This window comes from Carcharodon carcharias, chromosome X (genome assembly GCF_017639515.1).
Source record: "Carcharodon carcharias isolate sCarCar2 chromosome X, sCarCar2.pri, whole genome shotgun sequence".
Taxonomy (NCBI): domain Eukaryota; kingdom Metazoa; phylum Chordata; class Chondrichthyes; order Lamniformes; family Lamnidae; genus Carcharodon; species Carcharodon carcharias.
In genome coordinates, this window is record NC_054507.1 from 23,718,598 (window position 1) to 23,739,456 (window position 20,859).

Here is a 20,859-nt window from a genome sequence, read left to right on the forward strand (position 1 = left end):
TAGATTTTTTTGCCCTTTCTGGACTTTGTTCCTAGAAGAGCTTACCCCAATACCATTCCAGATTAATCCCATCATCCGACCTGGTTCAAATTTAAGTTCCCAATTGTGAATGGAGCTCGAGAGAGTGAGACACACACACACACAGACACACACACACACACACACACACACACAGACACAGACACAGACACAGACACAGACACAGACACAGACACACACACAGACACACACACAGACACACACACAGACACACACACAGACACACACACAGACACACACACACACAGAGAATTGGAAAATAGTGCTGCATTGGTAGTGCCATAAGGACTTTTCCCTCAATTTGATAAAAGTGATATCTGGTATTAAATTAAGCAAGAATATAGCATCTATCAGGACTGAGCAGAGGCTACTCAAATTCGGGGGGGACGAGTTTACAGGCTCGTCATTGGTAGCTGTTGTTACGCCCAGAAAACAAGACATCATCTAAATTAGTGTATTTACAACCAACAGCAACTGACAAAAACAAGTTTTTGTTAATCTGTTCAGTCTGTCCACCTTCTATTCAACACTGACCAAAAATTCAGATTTGGTTTTATTTTGTTCCTCTGCACCATAGAACCTAAGAAAGGTTTGTACCTCTATTTCCCCCCTGCTCAAATCTGAATTTTTCCACTTTATCATTTTGACTCATGTCACAGGGTTTCTGGTGCACTACTACACAAGTAATGCCAATTGCTCAACATAACCTTTTTACTACATTGAAGAGAAGGGAGGACCTGTATATTTACAAGAAGCAAAGTAGTTCATGATACAGAAGCATGTGAACTACTCAAAGGCAATTCATTCTTCACGAAAGATTTACAACATTCAGTTAGCTCAACTCCATTTCCAAGGTCAGCAGTGGTATTCCAAGTTGGCTTATAGATGAGCTGGTTGCACTACGAAAGATCTTTAGAATCATGGGATTTCTCTTCCCCTTCCCCATAGCTTTACCAGTCTCCTTGGGGTGGTCTGGGATGCTACAATGATAGCAGCAGAGGAATTAGCTGAACAGATGGCTTGGATTGGATACAGTATAAATCAATAAGAGGCAATAGGCTGACTAAGTCCAGCTGCACACTTCTGCCAATATACACCAGATGGAGCTCTGCAAACACTACAAAGCCAAACTAGAAGCAGATGAAAGATTCCTTGCTTCTTGACTGGCAAGATCACCACAGCCCTACCAGAGGGACTATCAAACCAAAAACACCAAGGAACTGGGAGAGGGGTTTTCAGTCTTTTCAGTGACAACAGATTTTCTCCCCAAGGAAAATTATGCAATTATCCAGATTAACAGTTCTCAATTACTTTAAAAAAATAGATTTCTGTTTAACTCAACCATAACCAAAGGATATTAATTTCTCACAGAGATAAAAACAAAAAACTGCAGATGCTGGAAATCCAAAACAAAAACAGAATTACCTGGAAAAACTCAGCAGGTCTGGCAGCATCGGCGGAGAAGAAAAGAGTTTATGTTTCGAGTCCTCATGACCCTTCAACAGAACTCAGTTCTGTTGAAGGATCATGAGGACTCGAAACTTCAACTCTTTTCTTCTCTGCCGATGCTGCCAGACCTGCTGAGTTTTTCCAGGTAATTCTGTTTTTGTTTTGGATATTAATTTCTCATTGTTTTGTTTCTTTATACAACTTTAATTGCACATGCAAACTTGTTTAGAAAAGGTTATTTTGGAAAATAAAAACACATTCATTGCTTTCCCACACCGTCACAGAATAGATTTTTTTAAATGCTCAGATTTAAAAGACTTGCAAGTCTGTGTTTGACTCATACAAATTATAGGATACATCAATCCCTGACTATGCTTGCTGGCAATCAATATGCAAAATGCTGCAAACCACACCAAAAGACTGAAGGAGAAATGGAGCCTGATATTTGATGGCTTATATTGTGTAAAAAGCTCCTGTGTAGTGAACACTACAAACCTCAATAGTGACTTATTTGAATCAAGAACACCTACCACCTACATCCCTTACAAAAGGCAAGAGAGCTTTTTTTCTTTGCCTGCCAGTGCTCTGCATCACACAGACACTGGACAGGACTTTCCCTCTGGAGATGAGAAACAGAGGTCTGGACTGTTTCCAGATCCCGAAGCTGTCCGGGGGCGGGGGGGGGGGGGGAGAAAACAGTCGCTCAATGTGATTTTCACATGGCACCCTCTTAATTGGCCTGGAGGCAGGCTCACCATCCAATTAAGGATGGTGGGTTGGCTCTTCAAGCTGGAGGGTCAGAGGCCTCCCAGCTTGAAAGAAGGAGCAGGCTGTAATAGAGGGCAAGTGAGGGAGAGGGTGCTTCAAAATTGAGGTGCTCTCTCTTCAACATTTTTAAATCATAAATTAAAAAATGGAACTTGCAGCCAGACCTCACCTGCCTGTAGATGGATTGTGCCCCCCTTCCTCCCCCTGTGGGGAGGATGGGAGGAGGAAGGGGGGCACAATCCATCTACAGGCAGCCTATGGCTGCTTGTCTTTTTCATGATTTGAAGAAACTCTTGTTTGTTCACTTCCCTATCTTGATCTGCTTCTGCACCCAAGCAGGCAAGGAGGGCCTCCGGCCTCTAAGGCCTGCCTGAAGCACTGGGCCCTGGTCTGCTGACTGGAAAATCCCAGTCAGCCCCTTTTAATTAGCCTCAATAAGCTCTTAATGAACCATGTCAGCTACCTGTAACATACGGGCAGGTAGCCCTTCGGTCTCCCTCTCATCCCGACTCCCCAAAATTTTCCAGAGGCAGGATGGAGCCTGGGAACCAGCATGCCAGCCAACAGGACTATTTTTAGTTCCCACACACCTCCATTCCCAGCTCTGGTGGGAGCCCAAAATCCTACCCATTATCTCCAGCACAGCATACAAAAAGGTGTGGCAAGTGAATTGCTGCAGCGATTACGATGTCTTCCTGACCAGGCTTCAGTGAGGCTTGCTGCATTTGTGTCTCTGTTCCTACACCCTTCATGGCGACCTTTCTCCCCAGTCATCACATTCTGATGCTGCATCCTTTCTCAGGTTGTTGCCCCTTGAGCCAGCACCATCACTCAATTAAATCACTAATTAGATCACACAACCATCTGCAAGTTCCCCTCCAATCCACTCACCATCCTGACTTCGAAGTATATCACCGTTCCTTCACTGTCTCTAGATCAAAATCCTGGAACTCCCTCCCTAACAACACTGTAGATGTACCTACTCCACATGGACTGCAGCTGTTCAAGGCGGCGGCACACCACCACCTTCTCAACGGACAATTAGGGATGGGCAATAAATGCTGGTCTACCCAGCGATGTCCACATCCCAGGAATGAATTTTTTAAAACTCCATTTATCTGTCTTTGATCTATTCGGTCTTGATGACAGAATCAATTGTTGTCGCGCAGAATGAGGCCATTCGGCCCATCATGTCTGCACCAGCTCTCCGAATGAGTATTATGACTTAGTGCCATTCTCCTGCCTTTTCCCCCATACCCCTTCAACATTGTTTCTATTTAAATAATCATCCAATGCCCTCTTGAATGCCTCAGTTGAACCTGCCTCCACCACACCTCCAGGCAGTGCATTCCAGACCCGAGCCACTGGTTGTGAGAAAAGTTTTTTCACCCATCACATTTGTTTCTTTTGCAAATCACTTTAAATCTGCCTTTTCGTTCTCGATCCTTTTGCAAGCGGGAACAGTTTCTCACCATCTACTCGGTCTAGCCCCTCATGATTTTGAGCACCTCTATCAAATCTCCCCATAGCCTTCTCCTCTCCAAGGAGAACAGTCCCAACTTCTCCAATGTCTCTTCATAACTGAAGTTTCTTATCCCTGGAACCATTCTTGTAAACCTCTTCTGCACTCGCTCCAATGCGCTCACGTCCTTCCGAAAGTGTGGCGCCCAGAACCGTACACAATACTCCAGCTGAGGTCCAACTAGTGTTCTATACAAGTTCAGCATAATCTCCTTGCTCTTAGACTGTATGCCTCTATTAACAAAGCCTAGGATACTGTATGCTTTATTAACTGCTCTCCCCACCTGTCCTGCCACCTTTAATGACTTATGCACATATACACTCAGGTCCCTCTGCTCCTGCACGCCCTTTAGAGTTGTACTCATTTTATATTGTCTCTCCATGTTCTTCCTACCAAAATAAATCACCTCAGACTTCACTGCATTGAACTTCATCTGCTACCTATCTGCTCGCTCCACCAACTTGTCTATGTCCTTTTGAAGTTCTACACTGTCCTCCCCACAGTTTACAGTGCTTCCAAGTTTTGTATTATCTGCAAACTTTGAAATTAACCCTGCAGACCAAGATCGAGATTGTTAATGTATATCAGGAAAAGCAAGGTCCCCCTGGGGAACTTCACTATAAACCATCCTCCAGCCCAAAAAACATTAGTCACTGTTTCCTATTACTCAGCCAATTTTGCATCCACGTTGCTACTGTCCCTTTTATTCCATGAGCTATAACTTTTCTCACAAGTCTGTCATGCGGCACTGTATCGAATGCCTTTTGGAAGTCCATGTACACCATATCAACAGCATCACCCTCATCTACCCTTCCTGTTGCCTCTTCAAAAACTCCAGCAAGTTAGTTAAGCACGATTTTCCCTTTAGAAGTCCATCCAACTTCCTAATCAACCCACATTTTCCATATAACTATAAATTCTATCCCGAATAATTGTTTCCAGAAGCTTCCTCACCACTGAAGTTAAACCGACTGATCTACAATTGCTGGGCTTATCCTTACAACTTTTTTGAACAATGGCATAACGTTTGCAATTCTCCATTCCTCAGGCACTTCCTGAGTCTAGGGAAGGCGGAAAGATTATGGCCAGTGCCCTTGCAATTTCCATTCTCATTTCTTTCAATATCCTTGGATGCATCTCATCCAAATCCAGTGCCTTGTCAACTTTAAGTACCAACAGTTTATCCAACACTTCTTCCTTATCAATTTTGAATCCTTCTAGTGACAGAGTTTCCTCCTCTATCACTATGGCCTGGGTAGCATCTACCTCCATGGTAAAGACAGGTGCAAAGTATTCATTTAACACCTCAGCCATACCCCCTGCCTCCATGTATAAATCTCCTTTTTGATCTAATGGGCCCTACTCCTCCTTTTACCACCCTTTTACTATTTGTGTGCCTATAGAAGACTTTGGAATTCCCCTTTATGTTGGCTGCCTGTCTTTTCTCATGATCCCTCTTTGCTTCTCTTATTTGATTCTTCACCTCCCCTCTGAACCTTCTGTATTCCATTTGGTTCTCAATGGTATTTTCTACCGGATACCTGTCATAAGCACACTTTTTCCTCTTTTCGATCTCCTTTTACATACAGGGAGCTCTGGATTTGTTTGCCCCGCCTTTCACTTTTGATGGAATACATCTCGATTGTGCCTGAACCATTTCTTCTTTGAAGGTAGCCCATTGTTCAGCTACAGTTTTTCCCACCAACCTTTGGTTCCAGTCTATCCGGCCCAGCTCCATTCTTGCCCCATTGAGGTCGGCTCTCCCCCAGTTAATTATTCTTACTCTGGATTGCCCATCATCTTTTCCTATTGTCATCCTAAACCTAATGATGCAATGATCACTGTCTCCTATATGTACCCACACTGACACTTGATGTACTTGGCCCACCTCATTCCAAGAACCAGATCTCGCAGTGCCTCCTTTCTTGTTGGATTGGACACATACTGCTGTAGAAAATTCTCCTGTACACACTCTTAGAAGTCTTGCCCCTATCTGCCCTTTACACTACCACTATCCCAGTCTATATTCGGGTAACTAAAGTCCCCTATTATAACTACTCTATAATGTTTGTACCTCTAATTTCCCTGCAGATTTGTTCCTCTACATCCTTCCCACTAGTCGGTGGTCTATAGACTACACTGAGCAATGTAATTGCACCCTTTTTGTTCCTTAGCTCTAGCCAACTTGATTCTATCCTTGAACCCGCTAGGACATCCTCTTTCTCTAGCACTGCAATGCTCTCTTCAACTAATACACCCACTGCTCCTCCTTTTCTTCCTGCCCTATCTTTCTTGAACACCTGTACCCAGGAATATTTAACATCCAGCCGTGCCCTTCCTTGAGCCAGGTCTCTGTTATCACCACAACATCATAATTCTGCATAGCAACATTCACAGCCTTTGAGGAAAAACATTCCAGATGTGTGAAAAGGTGCTTCTTGACTTCACTCCTGGCCTAGTTCCAATGTTAAGATAATGCCCCGTGTTTGAGAGTCCTTTAGAACAAATAGTTTCTCTGAAGCTATCCGATTGAATCCTTTTATCATTTTAAACATCTCAATTGGATTACCCCTCAGCCACCTAAATTTAAGGAAATGCAAGCCAAGTTTATGTAATCAATTGTCAGAATTTAACTGAGTCCTGGTATCACACTGGTGGATCTGTGATCTTCCATCACAAGGTTTTGATTTTCACTACCTCCGGACTTTCTTTCCAAAAAAAAAAGAGCTGCACTACAATCAAAGTATACAAATTCATGACATAACAAAGACACTTGGCCTAAACCAGTAGTTAGGGCATGCATGAACCTCATTGAATTGGTCATTCTCCAAAAGCATGCAAATGGTAAAGCCATTTATTTCAAAATTTTGCCCAAAAAACAAAATATTTCATTCTTTCACTCCCCCTTAAAAAATGCAATAAAATAGATTCTGGCTGTATTCATATTTATATAGCATATTTATATAGCAAATAACTGCATGTATACTATTATCTCCCATGGTCACACAAAGTACTATTTTCAACAGCAAGTCATCAGCTTGCTGCACGAGATTTTCATCAAGGAGTAATGTTGCTTTGGCCCACAAAAATGATGGTCCAAGGTATCAAATGACTAATCAATCCTGAATCAGTCATTCACAATCCCAAACAATTGATACAGCGGTAAAAAAATTACCTTCATTGCTCGTTAGAAGTGCTTTGAACACTTTGGTGTTGTTTTATTTAATTTTCCACATCTGGCACAAAGCCAACAAGACTACAAGAAACCCTAATCACACAAAAGGATAAATGTCTGCCTGGGGGTAATGACATTAATTCATGGTATTTGCGATCATTGGGAAGAAAGTTAGGCCCTGATGGCTGTGGCCCTTTGTGATTGACAGCTTAATGGATAGAGACTTAATCTTACAAAACTATATTTGGAACCCACAGGCAGTCTAGGTTGAGTGCAGTCAGTGTTTTGAAATTCACAACTGCCAGCTGTAAGGTTGAGTGCCTTCAGCTCAAGCTAGCTTAGTTGTGAAAGAGTCTGTAGTAAGTAGACTTTTCTTTAAAGGTTTATGTTTAGAGAAAAAGTGTATGGCATCTTTGTTGTTTTATATATTGACTGTGTAGAGAAATGTCAAACTGTGCTTCTTTCATTCATCTATCCTACATAAATAACCTATTTGATTCAAAGACTGTGTTGATTTTGGCATGAATTTTTTTCAGTTAATTATTCAGAAAGAGAAGACTATCACAAAGCATGTGATACATTCCAATAGTCAGCAGACACAGCAAAAATGTTCTTTGTTACAAATCTATGGATATTGCAATCGTTTAGCTAAATACTAGGCATGAAAGGAAGCATTCCAGATCATCAGGGCCTTGGGATCCACTTACAGAAATGCTGTATACACTAACTGAGAAAATATCTAGAGTGCAAATCCAAAAAAATAGAAACCAAAAATGGACAAGAGTATTTAATCAATGTTCACTCCCTCAATCTCTACCATCTAAAATTTCTGCATGAGTAGGTGAGAAAGAGAAAAAGAAGCGTCTGATACACTGGGCTGGATTTTTATCCTTGAGGTGGGTAGCGCGAGTTGGGAAAATTCCTGGCTCAGGAGAAAGTATCTGCAAGGATAGGATTTTCATTGTGGGGAGCAGGTATGGGCTCCAGTCAAGCCGGGAAGAAGTTTGAAGGCAGCCACGGGGACTACTGGGTGCAGGGGTGGGCTGTTTAAAAGGCCTGCCTCAGTGCTGTGGGACTTCATCCACTTAAAATAAAAACAGAAATGCCCTCCAGCCCTCACCCCTCATGCACACTGCCCATGCCCCATCATGCTCCCCACCCACCCACTAAGGCCCCTTATGCCTCCCATGCCAAGCTATGCCCCTCAAACACCCCTATGACCCCCAAGACAAGGTATGCCCCCCCAAACAAATATGGCCACTCAAGCTTCCATGCCAAGCAATGGTACTTCCATGCTCATCCACCCACTATACACTGTATCAAGGCAATGAACCCTATAATGACAGTAGGATGTGTTTAAAAAAAAGCTTTACAAAAAAAGCATTGATAATTTTCCACTTCCTTAAAAAACTACTTTACTACAACCCAATAAAATCATCCAGACCCTTTAAAGTATCAATCAGAAACTGCAAGCACTTGAAACTTCTATCTTTGTGTAAATAAACATTGTGAAATTGATCAGAGAGCCAGAGCTGTCAATCAAGCAACATTTTCTCTGCTGCTCAGGTGATTAAATGGTCTAATGGATTTCTGGGTTCTCAGCCAAGCCTCGTTGTGTATTCTTGGCTGAGAGCCCAGACATCCATTAGAGTGCCAAGTCACCTGAGCCCCAGAGAAAACATTGGCTGGCATAGCTTTGCATGGGGGGCATGAGGAAGGCCTTTTGAACTTGCCTTTCAAAAGGTGCCCTCATGCAGACTATGGTTCATGACAACTCCAAAGTGCCATGAACATGACTCTTATAAAAAGCTGGCCCAGCTCCCATGAAAATTGCAGAGGGCTAGGACATGCCTATTCCTGCAATGGAGCCAGCCAGGTCAGGAATGCAGGGTGCGGGCTCTTGATTCAAACCAACCCACAACCTTAAAAGGCACTCCTGAATATTGGAAACCCCGGGAATGGGGTCAGGAATCCTGGAATTGGGTCCATCATTTTTAAAAGGGACTCAGCAAAAATCCAGCTCAGTTTGCTAATTGTGAGAGTGACCACTCCCAAGAAGGCATCAGCAACCAATTATTTCACTGAGACAGCTACTAATCGTAATTTTACATATATAAAAAATATTTACAATAATAATTATTCATAAAAGAGCAGTCAGTTAACCGGAAATAAAAGGTGTTCATAAAGAGCCTGTAGCAGTGGGGCAGGACAGTAGGTATAAACGAGGGAAATGTGGCTGAAAAAAGCACAAGCAGTATGTCAATGGGGCAATGAACTCATATGCAAAAACATACTGGAAGAGGGGTTCAAAAGGACCTTTAAGTTATATTCTGGTCCTCCCAGTCCCTTTCAACATCAATTTCTGGTCTTCCATAATACCACAAAGTTATCAGTAATTATCTGTCCCCTTAAAAATGCCAATAGAATTCCAACAGCAGTGTTACTGGAAGGACCTTATTCCAACAATGAACAGCCAACTTAGAGAAAATCTCTGACCTGCTAAAAGTTAATTGTCATCAGCTTTATTCAAGCCATATTGAAACAAGCAAACTTTTACATAGAATGCAAAATGAATAGTTCTGGAATTTCTTCCAGAAAAGTGTGGGATTTTAAGAGTTTGAATTGTTTTTGAGTTTGGCCCTTGAATGTATATTGCAAACAATCCTCTGTTTAACATCAGACCACTCAAGGAGTTTAACCCTCTGGTATAATGCCTACTGCACAATAAATGTCGTTGCTATGCACGAAGAAAAACTGTATCCAATTTGCCTTATGGTTTCAGTCTCATCAATAGCTATACAGCAGAAGGGGGAGAAATCACAGCTGTTCGAATGATGGAAAAGCAATAAATAATGGCTGAGCATGGAGATAACGGCCTTGCAATAGGCAGTGGTCATAGAAATTCTCGAGCACCCCAAGTCACGTTATTCCTTGACCAGCCTGCATTGATGCCAACATGAACATTAATCTTCAAATCACGATGCATCCACAGTGTTTTTATTGGCAGTTTGTGTCCACAGTGCCACTGGCAGCATTAAAACCAAACCCAAGGCTCACCCTATAGAGAAGAACTGCATTTATACAGTGCCTTTCACAACCTCAAGGTACTCTAAAACACTTTTACAGCCAATTAAGTGCTTTTTGAAGTCACTGGTGTAATGTAGGAAATGCAACAGCTAATTTATGCTCAGCTAAGGTTCCACAAACAGCAACATGATAACAACCAGATAATCTGTTTAAGCAGCATTGGTTGGGGGATAAATATTGGTCAGAACACCAGGAAGAATTCCCCAGTTCCTTTTTGAACTAGTACCATGGAACCTCTTACATCTGCTTATGGATGCAACCATGTACCATAGAGTCATAACGAGAAAGAAGCTCAATGTATTAGAATTGTCTCAGCATTCAGAATTGGTGTACACTTAATGGGGGGAGGAGGAGAAAATGGAGGAAAATCTCAAGCAGGAAGTCTGTTCCAGATTGTTATTCAATGATACTTCGCAGGATATTCCAAGCACATGGATATTCCATGCATGGATATAACTAGAGGACAGGGTCAGGCTCAGCTGTGATGGTCTCTCATTTTTGAATTGCCTCCTACCACTCCCCATGAGCGATCTTAGCTTCATGCAAACATGAAGTATGGAAACTTAGACACAGTACCAGCAGGGGAAAACAGCCGATAGTGAATTGTTTGCTTGTTTTACAGACCATCTGATTTTGTTCTCCATTGACTTTAAATGTCTAACAGGTTTCCAACATGCTATTACCTAACTTGCGCTGCTGCCCCAGAGGAATTTCTACCCCATTGCCTTGAGTTGTGGAACAGAGAAAAAAATTTGGGAGGGGCAGGAGACAGACAAAAGGAAGAGAGGGGATTACCCAACATCCCTGTCACAATCAATTCCCCTTGTCCAATACTCTCAAGGTTCAGCTAGCTTTATAATCCAGAGGCTTTGCTCAGTTCTCTTAATTTCAACCCTTTACTTGCATGTCACAATTTTCTAACATTGTCCATTGCAAGAGTGCTCACTGTACATTTTGTCAATAGTTTAATGAAGTGTGATCAATAATTCTTTTGCTCCAATTTTTTCTCCAATACAAGAATTTAAAAAAATACATACATTCTATCAGACTAAACTTTTAAAGTCTTCAGCTTGGCTGAGGGTACAGGCTGGAAACCTGCAGTCTTGCCAAAGCCTCTGAAGGAGGGGCAACAGTGCTTTCTCCAACTGCCCCAGGAGTTGTCAACTTTCAATCTGATCTCCTTATGGAGGAGTATCTTTCTGGCAATCCACAGATGATGTTGAGATCATCAACTCAAGTGACAGGAAGACTGGTATGCTCCAACAGCATCTTCCAAATGCTGTTGCCATGTTTGGTATCCCAACACAAAAAACTTAAAACTCCATCACACTTTACTCGGAAGATACTATCTCCTGGGTGGGGTGCCCATGAAGTGTTAAAAGGAGATAAGCTGCACCATGACATTTACACGCAATGCCCATAGAAAGAAAGGGAACAAACTTTTGTTTTTCAGTACATATCCAGTCACTTCTGCTGGCCTGTATGTAAATAAGATTAAGAGTCGAAGCAAAGCAAAGATGACAAAAATAGATTTATTTTAAATAGCAGGACAACGATTCAGTGGGCATGTCAATTTACTAAAATGTTATTGTTCACAGTCTCAAGGAATTGTGGAGGGGATGTACACCATAAGACGTAGGAGCAGAAGGAGGCCATTCGGCCCATCAAGTCTGCTCTGCCATTTAATTAGATCATGCATGATCTGATAATCCTCAATTCCACTTCCTTGCCTTTTCCCCATAACCCTTGATTCCCTTACTGATGAAAATTCTGGCTTTCAGCCTTGAATATACTTAACAACCCAGCCCCTACAGCCCTCTGCAGTAAAGAATTCCACAGATTCACTCCCCTCAGAGAAGAAATTCCTCCTCATCTCTGTTTTAAATGGGCAACCCCTTACTCAGAGATTATGCCCTCTGGTCCTAGACTCTCCCAGAAGGGGAAACAACCTCTCAAATCTACCCTGTCAAGCCCCCTAAGAATCTTATAGGTTTCAACAAGGTCGCCTCTCATTCTTCTAAACTCAATGACTCCAGGCCCAACCTACTCAACCTCTCCTCATAAGAAAACCCCTCCATACCCGGGATCAACCTCGTGAACCTTCTCTGGACTGCCTCCAATGTCAGTGTATCCTTCCTTAGATAAAGCGACCAAAACTGTTCACAGTATTCTAGGTGTGGTCTAACTGGTGCCTTGTATAGTTTTAGCAAGGCTCCCCTATTTTTATACTCCATTCCCTTTGAAATAAAGGCCAACATTACATTTGCCTTCCTTACTACCTGCTCAACTTGTATGCTATCTTTTTGTGATTTATGCACGAGGACCCCCAAATCCCTCTGTGCTGCAGCTTTCTACAGTAGTTGATATCAGGTACAAAAACCTGTCTTTATTGCAAAACATTTTTTTTCCTTCTCCCCTGACAGGGGTTTATAGATTTATGGACACCAGCAGCCCTCCAGTACTTCACCCAAATGGGCATTCTTCACATATCTCAGCTTAGACCACAAGTGCTGGCAGGGTATTCAACCATCACAGCCAAGGTCAAAATTCAAATCAGAGTATTGCGTTCAGTTTTGGGCACGACACTTCAGGAAAGGTATATTAGTCTTGGTGGGGGCGCAGCACAGAATGATACCAGGGATTAAAGAATTAAATCATGACAGCAGGTTGTATAAACTTGTATTGTGTTGTCTAGAGTATAGAAGTTTGAGGGGTGATCTAATAGAGGTGATTATGATAAAAGGAGCTGACAAGATAGAGAGAGAGAAAATCTATCCTCTCCAGTGGGAGTCCAGAATGGAGGACACAACCTTAAAATTAAAGTGGAGTCATTCAGGAGTAAAAGCAGAAAACACTTCTATACACAAAGGATAAAAAAAAATTTGGAACTCTCTCCCTCAAAAGGCTTTGAGGGCTGGGGTCACTTGGAGTTTTAAAGGCCGAGGTTGATTGATTAAGTGTATCAAGATGTATCAAAGGCAGGCAAATGGAGTCAAGATACAACTCAGCCATGATTTGAATGGCAAAACAGGCTCAAGGGTTGAATAGCCTATTCTTGTTTGAATGTTCCTCATGTATTTATATTTTACTTTTTTTTGAAAAAAACAGCCCAAGTTCAATTATGACTTGAACACAGCATTACAGCAAACAGTGGAAGATCGTGAGGGCAGTCAAAAACTAGAAGGGTACTAGCAACTGGAGTTCAATCAGCAGATCACAAAGCCAGGTTTCAGCAAATGGACTGAAGCAGAGACATGTGATGTTACAGAGGTGGAAGTACGTGGTCTTTCTGATGGAGCAGATATGGAGTTGGATGCTCAGTACATCTGGACAGGGATGCAGATGCATTGTACACAAACCAGGAGCAGAGCAGGTGTGGATGCATTCTTCAGAAAATCAAAAAAAGTGGCACAATGGAAGTGTATGCTATATGGCACCCAATTTTGGTATTTAGGAATGTTTTTAATACAAAAATTGGATCTGTTTAATACCCTCTCTTGAAGTTCTTCAATTCTCAAAGTCATGAAGTTGAACAGGGCAATGTAGGGGTAAATAGAAAGGATTGGAGTAAAGCACAGGTCTAGTCTAAAAGAAATGGAAACAACTCATTAAGGGAGGGGAATGTTTCCTATGTTTACTATTTGTAGTGGATTATGAAAAGAGATAGGATTTTGCCATAAATAGCACACAGAAAATTTTGCCCCCAAATCTGCATCTCATGAAGAACATCAGCTGAAGAGTGGAAAGAACATCAGGGAATATAGTTAACCTGCTCTGGCTCTGCTCTTGCACTTTAGAGCATTATCTGAACCCCTCAATATGTTACTGCCTTGTAAACATGCTCCAGCCTAAATATTTCCTTCTTTGTAAACACATTGCTAACCATAGTTTGCATTGCATTGATCTCCATTGGGATGCCCATTAAGAGGCTGCCACCGTGGTACTCAGTACAACTGCTATCCATTACATGTGGCAGAAAGATTGCAGCAGCTGAATGTTATCTCACCACAGGATTTTGGAATCTTTAAAACATTTCACTTTTCTGACTCAAGCTACCAGTCTTTAAATTTCTGCATCAAGAGCTGAAATTATATCAAACTATGTGCTCCAAGACAAGAATACATATAGAACATTTTTGGTATCTCCTAGCACCCAGAAGAAAATTTATAGGGTCATTTTTTGTTTCCCTCCCGCACATTACGCATATATAATCTGGGAAAAGCACAGAGGAAAGTTTAGTGGGGAGGTGGAGGAGGATCGAACAGAACCGACAGAATTTCCTACCATTCATTTCAGGGCAGTAAAAGCACCCATTTCACCAATGATACAGCCATGTATAACTACTAAAATTAAGTATCTGGAGACCACGCAAGATCCTTTTGTTTATATGAGAAATAAGCGATCATAAGAAAATGATCAAGTGCCCTCAGCAACAGACTGGAGTCTAGGATGAGCAAACTAAGATCTAATCTGACCCAAATCATACCTGAACAATGGTGCAAGCACACACAGGTGGCCATACAGTCACTTGAGATTGACTTGTTGAACTTAAAGATATTGAATTTGTGTCTCCCTCCACAAGTGACATTATTCTTTAAGCATTATTTTAAAAATCCAGAATACTTTATCTCCTCACACCATGAATAATTTCACTCATGGGATGTAACCCACGTGTAGACTTTGGGTATTGTCCACCTGTACCCAGTTACTAGTAACCAGTGTTAGCTCACTCAGAATTCCCCTCCTGTCTCTGTAGGGAAGTGCCTCATTTCCAGACATTCTAGATTCAAAAGTGATCATGCTCTACCTGGAGCAGAGAGTAGACAATAGGGTGGAATAGTAAAAAACATTTTTCCTAACCTAAATGCACATTAAGTGATTTTAATGGACTGAAATTTTGGTTTGTCTGGGTATTTGAAATTAAACTTTTGAGGGATTGTTGCACTGTCAAAGCTGCCAATCTTTGAAAGCAAAAATGTCTGCATAATCAAAAGAAGTGAAAGATCCCATGGCACTATACAGTGATGAACAGGGAGTCCTCCCAGTGCCTGGCCAACATTTTGCACTCAACTACCAGCAAAACAGCAGCTGAACTGGTCATTCATTTCACTGCTATTTGAGAAATTGATTGTAAAATGGTTGCCACATTTGCCTGCATAATGACAGTTGACAGTGTACTTCATTCAATATTAAATGGTGTGGGACCTCCAGAGTGATAAAGAAAGGCTCTGTAGTTAGGTTGGCTAGGATTTAAACTGTATTTAAAATCAGATGCCTATGATGCATGTTCTATCTTCTGAAGTCCAAACATTTAATCAGAGTCAATAATCAGTGTCCTGTCCGCACCCACCCACAAATTCAGTTATAAATTATGATGAAAATATTCTACACGATGAATGGTAGGACCCTGGACCCTGGGAAGTACCGAGGATCAGAGGGACCTTGGTGTGCATGTCCACCAGTCCCTTAAGGTAGCAGCATAGGTAGAAAAGGTGGTTAAGAAGGCATATGGGATACTTGCCTTTATTAGCCAAGGCACAGAATATAAGAGCAGGGAGGTTATGCTGGAACTGTTTAAAATGCTCATTAGGCCACAACCAGAGTATTGCATGCGGTTCCGGAATCTGCATTATAGGAAGGACGTGATTGCACTAAGAGTGCAGAGGAAGTTTAACAGGATGTTGCCTGGGCTGGAGAGTTTTAGTTATGAGGAGAGATTGGATAGACTGGGGTTATTTTCCCTGGAGCAGAGGAGATTGAGGGGGGAAGTGATTGAGGTGTATAAAATTATGAGGGGCACAGATAGGGTAGACAGGAAGGAACTTTTTCCCCTTGGTGGAGGGATCAGTAACCAGGGGGCATAGATTTAAGGTAAGACACAGGAGGTTTAGAGGGGGTGTGAGGAAGAATTTTTTCACCCAAAGGGTGGTGGGAATCTGGAACTCACTGCCTGAAAGGGTGGTAGAGGCAGAAACCCTCATAACATTTAAGAAGTATTTGGATGAGCACTTGCGATGCCATGGCATACAAGGCTATGGGCCTAGTGCTGGAAAATGGGATTAGAATAGTTAGGTACTTGTTTGACTCGATGGGCTGAAGGGCCTTTTTCTGTGCTGTAGACCTCTATGACTCTTAAGTGATTTAACACACTGATGAAAAAAAGCCAAAAGTCTAAAATAGGATCTTTTAAATATTCACACTAGTTGTTATCATTAGGTGGCTATTAATACCCTTTCTGATTCATAATGATGAGAACACAGAGGTTTGGGAGCAAGTTATTTGTCCACTTTCTTGTGACAAACTGTGTGCTGACCTGATCCGTTATAAAAAGAGGCTTGTAACTGTACAATCAGCTAAATGTGAGTGGTGTCATCAACTCTCAGGCAGCCTTGAAGGTGGCAAAAAAGAGAGGTCTAGAAATCTGGAACTCTCGCTTGGAAAAGGCTGTGGATGCTGGGACAATTGGAACTTTCAAGACCAAGATCTACATATTTTTGATGCTGATGATCCCTAGCATCAGAGGTGTGAGAAATGACTGAGAAAGGAGAAACCCAAGAGCAACTTAATACAAGGACAAATTAGGATTGATATCAGAAAGTAGACATGCATGCCACATCAATGCATGAAATGGCTAGCAATGGGGAGGCTCAAATCCCAGGCCAGAACTTTACGAAGCTTGAGCGGGCACCCGCCTGACCTGAACTCACGTAAAATCGTGAGAGAAGACATCGGGCGCATGCCCCAACGTCATGGCACCGTGTGTTATTTTGGGTGGCAGTCGCACACAGGAGACAGAAACGCCCCCAACGGCAATTAAAAGGCAAATTAAGCCCATTAAGTATGCAATTGTCCCGAATTTTACATGGTCCGTACACTTTTACGCTTGGCGCATGGGCCAATCGGCATTCACATTTTTTTCACCATTCTTGATCCAGGGCGGGATAAAAGGCGCGAATATGTTTGAGGTTTGATGATTCATAAGTATTGCTGTCAGTTGTTCATTGTGGCATTATAGATAGTTTGGGGCATTTTTTGTGTGCTAATATCACTCCAACAATTGTGCAGCTCCCCGAGACATCTTCACAGCAGTTGTCAGCCTTCAGGGAGCTCATGTAATACCGCCTGCCCGCACCCTCACTTGCCTTAGCGCCCACCCTTCCCCATCCCACTGCTGAGCACATTCCACACTGACCAGCAGTTAATTAGTCAGCCTGCATGAAATCGCTGTCAGGAGCCGACAGAGCAGGAGCGGATTTCACACCCACTTCCAGTCCTGCCAATCACACTCCTACAACAAGCGTAAAATTCAGGTACTGGAACCATTTAAGAACCAACTGGATGGTGCAATGAGAATTTTTAGGGTATTTCCGTATAGACAAAGAAAGATGGGCTGAATGACTTCCCTCATCATGTGATTTTGAGAAATAGCCTGCCAGCACTCATTATTCTTGGCATATGAGCTCAGACAGTGTCATTTCAGTAAAATATTGGATCACTGAGACTGTACCCCAACTAGAAGTTCATGCTTTTGGTGGTGGGTGCGTAGGGGGAAGCAGGGTCACAAAAAAAAATCAATGGGGAGGTAAAGAGATTTAGAGGCTGTAATCTAATCTCAGGGGGTTGTTTGAACTGCTCAAAATTAACTAATTCACCTGAACGCTTCCACATCAGTTCTGCCTTATAGCTCATTTCCAGCCATCTGCTATTCTTAAGGCACAGTTTCTAAGTTCTGACTTTACCAACCCCTTTTCCTTGACTTGTATGTGATGGCTGTACAAAAATAAAAAAAAGATAATTGTTTTGAAATTCTCTTTATGGGACAAGATAAATTTCCTCATACAAATGTATTAAAGGCTAAGTAAGAGGGAGAAAGTCAGTCATTAATGTGGTTATAGTTAAAAGATTCTAAATGAATCTTGTTTGGCTACCTAATGGAAAATGGGGAAAGTGGCATCTGTAAAGTGGCAAGTCAAAGAAACCAAAGGGATTGGAAGCTATAAGTCTTCAAATATGTCTCCCAGGTTTTACAGAAATACTGATACAAATACAACTTATATTTATACAGTGCTTTTAGCATAATAAAACATCCCAATAATCCATAAATTAGAATAATTAGCTGCCAGACTAGGAGGTGAACAAACTCCTATTTTGCTGCTAATGAACACAGCCATGATTGAGGGGAAAGAAAGAAATCAAGAATTCAAAAATGGATGTCAGAATTAAACACAACTGGAAGGCTGAAAACCAAGTCATTGGTGTTGCACTATCACATATTTGCCTGCAGGAGACAAAGGCAATTTACTCCATACATGAGGCAGCATAAAATGAGAAGCTTCACAGGTTACAGGGAGGCAGTCAGCATTAAGCATCTTTGCTTTTTTGGTGGTGTTAGTTAAAGATAGGTTCCAAGAATAAAATGAACTGGGGTAGGTGAACTATGGTGAACTTTTGTAGAACTGGTACATTTTGATGTTTTTTGCATCTTTGGCTATTTTCACTTCTTGTCTTTGTTGACATCAAACCTTTTTGTGGAAAATTGAGAGCTTTGATCAAAAACAAAAATTGAATTTGTGAATCTACATAACACATCTATTGAAGAGCTCTCGCTGTCATGTCAGATTTTTATAAACTTACTGGTACAAATAACATGCTGGTCTGGAAGTGCACAGCTGGAAGCCTGAAGGATCAGGTGAGAAAGTCTTTATAAACTCACAAAATTAAGCTCAAAATCTAGCCACCAGTGGTGGGGAGGAGGAGGGGTTTGGTCAGTGGGGTGTGCAGGTGGGGAGACAATCTTGAAAATCTCATGTGAAAATTAAGAATAAGTGTGATGAGTACCCAATAAGACAATTAGGAAAGCATCCTGGACTGTTCTGGTCTGCTTGAACTCAGGAACAGAGTAAACTGCATATCACTTGCTGCATGTTGACTAGATACCAGTAGCACAGGATAACTGCAGCCTTGAGAGACACCATTTTATACAGAGAATATTTTCATTGCAATGTTCCAATGTGAATTGAGTCATCCATCAGGTCAGGGAAAGAAGCTTGCAAACCACTTTCCCTTTAAAACAGCACCACCTCTCTTTTCCAGCTGTCAGGAGTTTTCATTTACAGCATTCAGGAGTGTGGCTAAACCCAAAAACCACAGATGAAGCAGCATCTTTAAGAGCATGCACACTGTCATGCTCAGCCCACACATCCCTCCTGCACAATGCACTGCACACTTTACAGTGACCTACACTCAAAACACTAGGATGTATACTCAGATGTAGATGCATATCACACACAATAACAATGGAAAGGAAAATGTAGAATACTCCCACAGCGATACGGATAGGAAGCGCTTTTGTATCCAATTGGAAAGAGGTAGGAAAAACAGTGAAATAGCAGTATTATAATCGTGTTTTCTGATACTGAATGGCACTGTTTGATAAAACTTTATTAAAATATTTTCATGTTGCAGCAAAACGAAAACATAAAACTCACAAAGCCATAAAAATTCTTCAGGCGACTGACATCTTCGACATGTTCTTGGCCCAGGATTCATCCTCACCGCCTTCAAGGTTAATATTGTAATGTGCAGAGGCTCCAGTGATCGTCTTTCCCTCATCTCCCCTTCCCCGGCTCGATTTAGCGTTCTGAGCGTTTTATCCGGAGCACATTGAGCAGCAGCAGCCGGTACTCAGGAAGGCAGAACATGCACACAGTACACATGACAGAAATATTAAATGTCACTGCCGCATTGACTGGAATAGTTTTACCTTCATACTGAGGAATGAGAAATGCCTTCATACATCGCATACAAGAATCAAGAGAACAGATCAAATATTAAAAAGCGTTCATTATACCTTGGATAAAATGAATTAACCACCTTCGATCCAAGCTCCAATTCTACCATCTGTACATATATTTTTTTTAAAAAAGGAACAAAATACTGAGCGTTAGATGAAGAGATTCAAACACAAACACGACGTGCTCCAGAGGTCAGACACGGTACCTGGTAACTGAGGGCACATTCAGATTCCTGGCTCCCAGCCGGCATGGTTGAAGCTGACAGAAACGCTCCTGATCTTCGCCGCTGACTGATGGCGCGAGCTGCCCGCCGGACAATTGTGCGCCCGGGAGAGTCGGAGCGCGTGCTCAGTCCGCGCTCCACCAGCTGCACCAGCAGCGCGAGCGGCATCAGCACCATCCTTATATCTCCCCTGAGTGGCTAACCGGCTAGCGGAGCCGGCCAATCAGAATCGTTGATCCTTTAATTGATGCATAGGGGAGGGATACTGGAGAAGAGTAGGACGTATTTGAATGATTGACCCAGGATGGACGGAGATTGCTTTTACAAAATGCAGCAATTGTATTAGATTTTTTTTTAAGAAATCCAAATGAAATCTCATTATCAAGTACATTATCTCAATAACCTATTGATTTGGGACATTTCAACTTGATAAAGCACGGTTTTTATATCCCTTCACAAATAGAATCATGCAATAGAATCATACAATAGTTACTGTACAGAAGGATATTTAGCCAATCATCTGTGCCAGCTCCCTGCAAGAGCAACACACCTAGTCCCACTTGCTGTCCTTTCCCCATAACCCTATAAATTTTTGCTCTTCAGATAATTATCCAATTCTCTTTTGAAAGCCACAGTTGAATCTGCCTCCACCACACTTTCAGGCAGTGCATTCCAGATCCTAACCACTCGCTGTGTAAAAAGGTTTCTCCTCGTGTCACCATTGGTTCTTTTGCCATTCAGGTTAAAGCAGTGTCCTCTGGTTCTCAACCTTTCTGCCAACCGGAACAGTTTCTCCCTCTTA

At 42.0% G+C, this 20,859-nt stretch overlaps 1 protein-coding gene across 1 annotated transcript in view; it reads right to left on the reverse strand.

Moving 5' to 3' along the window:
* Positions 1-20,099, reverse strand: part of LOC121273232 (electroneutral sodium bicarbonate exchanger 1-like) — a 595,872-nt gene extending 575,773 nt beyond the window's left edge. Inside the window, exon 1 of the mRNA XM_041180250.1 lies at positions 20,040-20,099. Within this exon, the coding sequence (XP_041036184.1) occupies positions 20,040-20,084 (45 nt within the window). The 5' untranslated portion in view covers positions 20,085-20,099. The remainder of the gene's footprint in view (positions 1-20,039) is intronic.
* Between the last annotated feature and the right edge of the window lie 760 nt (positions 20,100-20,859).